Genomic DNA, 3,342 nt, shown 5'->3' with positions numbered 1-3,342 from the left:
TCAGGCTGTTCTGCTGAGGAGCCTCAACAGGGCCCTCTTGATGTCTCTGTTCCTCAGGCTGTAGATGAAGAGGTTCAGCATGGGGGTGACCACAGTGTACATCACTGAGGACACAGCACACTTCCTGGGAGAAGATGAGACAGCTGAACTGAGGTACACTCCAAGGTCTGTTCCATAAAATAAACAAACAACTGACAGGTGAGAGCCACAGGTGGAAAAAGCTTTATACTTCCCACCAGAAGAGACTCTCAGAATGGAGGAAACAATTCGAGTGTAAGAGAAAAGGATCCCTGAGAATGGAACACAACCAAAGATGGCACCAATACAATACATTAATATGATATAGATGGAGGTGTCAGAACATGCAAGGCTAAAGAGTTGAGGAGGGTCACAGAAAAAATGAGGGATTTTCACATCTGTGCAGAAGGTAAGTTGTGACACCATTGAAATGTGCAGCTGGGAGTCCAAAAGGCTGATGAAAAAAGATACCAAAAGTAGCAAGCCACAGAGGCAGGGGTTCATGATGACTATGTAGTGCAGGGGGTGACATATGGCCACAAACCGGTCATAAGCCATCACTGTGAGGAGCAGATCGTCCAGACATGCAAAGACGTAAAAAAAGGCCATTTGTGTCAGGCAGCCCCCATAGGTGATGGTTTTGCTCTGTGCCTGGATGTTCACTAGCATCTTTGGGACTGTGCTGGAAATGAAAATGATGTCAGCCAGGGACAGGTTGGAGAGGAAGAAGTACATGGGGGTGTGGAGATGGGAGTCAGAGGTGACAGCCAGGATGATGAGCAGGTTCCCAGTCACAGTGATCAGGTACATGGACAGGAACAGCCCAAAGAGGAGGGGCTGCAGTTCTGGATCCTCAGAGAGGCCCAGGAGGAGGAATTCTGAGACACCTGTTAGATTCTGTGGCTGCATGTACTTGCCACAGTTTTGGAAAAAGAGAAGAGAATTGTTAAAAGGAAACAGGTAAAGAGCTACTAAGTATCGTGTCTGTATTTTGAATTTAAGAAACTCACAAGCTCTCAAACTCACATGTGTTCACGCTTAAGAACCTAATACCCCAGTACTTTTCAGCAATATTACTCAGTTACAGCAAACCCAGCCACTGTATTTCTCAAAGCCCTTCCCTTATTGTCTGTCTTATTCACCTTCTTATGTACCAACCACTTTAGAGATGCTAGGCTAAAGAATGTTAAAATGGCAAGGACATTTTATGATAATGAGCTCATACAAAGCGCAAAATATCACCCCCTCCATGAGAGAAACATATGCAATAAGAAATACCCCTTTTTTAAGAAAAAATCATTTCAATTAAAGGACAATAAGAAGTACTTTCCATTCCAGGGTGTGCAAACAGTTAACACACTGGGCTGCTAGGCAAAAGGAGTCCGCCCAGAGGCACCTCAGAAGTAAGGCCTGGTGATCTACTTCTCAAAAATCAGTCATTGAAAACCCAATGGAGCATAGTTCTACTCTGACATGCAGAGTGTCACCATGGGTCAGAATTTCCTCAAAGGAAGCTGGTTGTTCTTTTTAAGGAGCAGTAAAATGTACTTTATTTACCCAAGTCCAGTGCTATGAATTCCCTTGTTTTGGTATATTTATAAAACAACACATACAGGATAAGAACACATGTAAAAAAAAAAAAATCGCCATCAAGTTCATTCCAACTCATGGCAACTCCATGTGTTAAAGAATAGAACTGCTCCACAGAGTTTTCATGGTCTTAATCTTTATGTAAGCAGATCACCAGGTCTTTCCTCCATCGCACTAAAAAGTACAATCAAACCACCAACCTTTATGTTAGTAGTTGAGCTCAAAACATTGGCTTTACCCAGGGACCTCATTGGCTGGATTCTGAATTAAAATAACATGTCATACTCAGAGTTTATTTGTCAAACGTCTTCAAAGGTTTTCTGTCATCCATCTTATATGGAGATACATGGTCATTCAAATATGCGGGTCACCTTTAAAAACATTTTAAAGTATATATCCTCTCCCTTGGCTTATTGGACATCAAATTTTGATAACTAAAAAAAATTTTTTTAAGTGTTTGATAAATCTTCAAATCATTACAACATTGCTGATTCCAAAGATGGCATTAGTGTAAAATACACCAATGATTAAACAATTTACTTTTCAGAAATACTCTGTTCCTATTTTTCACTGTATAGATACTGGTATTTCCATCAATGCTATACCATCTCAGGGAAATGCCTGGTGTTCAGCTGGCTTTTTCCTTTATGTGTTTCCATTATTTACTGCCTTGATAAAAGGTTGTAGTGTTAAGACAACACTCAATACATGGAAGGTCAGCTCAATTGGACTGGACCAAAAGCAAAGAAGTTTCCGGGATAAAATGAATGCTTCAAAGGTCAGCGGAGCAAGCGCGGGGGTCTGGGGAACATGGTTTGCGGGGACTTCTAAGTCAATTGGCAAAATAATTCTATTATGAAATCATTCTGCATCCCACTTCGAAATGTGGCGTCTGGGGTCTTAAATGCTAACAAGCAGCCATCTAAGATGCAGCAATTGGTCTCAACCCACCTGGAGCAAAGGAAAATGAAGAACACCAAGCCCACATGACAACTAAGAGCCCAAGAGACAGAAAGGGCCACATGAACCAGAGACCTACATCATCCTGAGACCAGAAGAACTAGTTGGTGCCCGGCCACAATCGATGACTGCCCTGACAGGGAGCTCAGCAGAGGACCCCTGAGGGAGCAGGAGATCAGTGGGATGCAGACCCCAAATTCTCATAACAAGACCAAACTTAATGGTCTGACTGAGACTGGAGGAATCCCGGCGGCCATGCTCCCCAGACCTTCAGCTGACACAGGACAGGAACCATCCCCGAAGACAACTCATCAGAAATGAAAGGGACTGGTCAGCGGGTGGGAGAGAGATGCTGATGAAGAGTGAGCTAATTATATCAGGTGGACACTTGAGATTGTGTTGGCAACTCTTGCCTGGAGGGGGGATGGGAGGATAGAGAGAGAGGGAAGCCGGCAAAATTGTCAAGAAAGGAGAGACTGAAAGGGCTGACTCAAGACGGGGAGAGTAAGTGGGAGTAGGGAGTGAGATGTATGTAAACTTATATGTGACAGACTGATTGGATTTGTAAACGTTCACTTGAAGCTTAATAAAAGTTATTATAAAAAAAAAAAAAAAAAAAAAAAGGTTGTAGTGTTTCTCATCCTAAATGTTCAGAAAGCATCGTTTCCTTATCAAATCAACACACTTACTTACATTTGAGGAAGTTATGACCAGGGACATTCCCAAACCAGGTTTGAAACCCAGTCATCTTAGGCCAACTTAAGAGCTTTCCAA

General features: G+C 42.6%; 1 protein-coding gene across 1 annotated transcript; it reads right to left on the bottom strand.

Annotated features, from left to right (window-relative positions):
- Positions 1-984, bottom strand: LOC126071136 (olfactory receptor 7E24-like). The gene has a single exon (XM_049875402.1). It carries the CDS (start codon positions 925-927, stop codon positions 1-3), a length of 927 nt encoding a protein of 308 aa, XP_049731359.1. The 5' UTR covers positions 928-984.
- Positions 985-3,342: the final 2,358 nt, after the last annotated feature.

This window comes from Elephas maximus, chromosome 3 (assembly GCF_024166365.1).
Source record: "Elephas maximus indicus isolate mEleMax1 chromosome 3, mEleMax1 primary haplotype, whole genome shotgun sequence".
NCBI classification, from domain to species: Eukaryota; Metazoa; Chordata; class Mammalia; order Proboscidea; family Elephantidae; genus Elephas; species Elephas maximus.
Note: the sequence above shows the minus strand (reverse complement) of the source record. Positions and strands in the feature narration are given on the sequence as shown.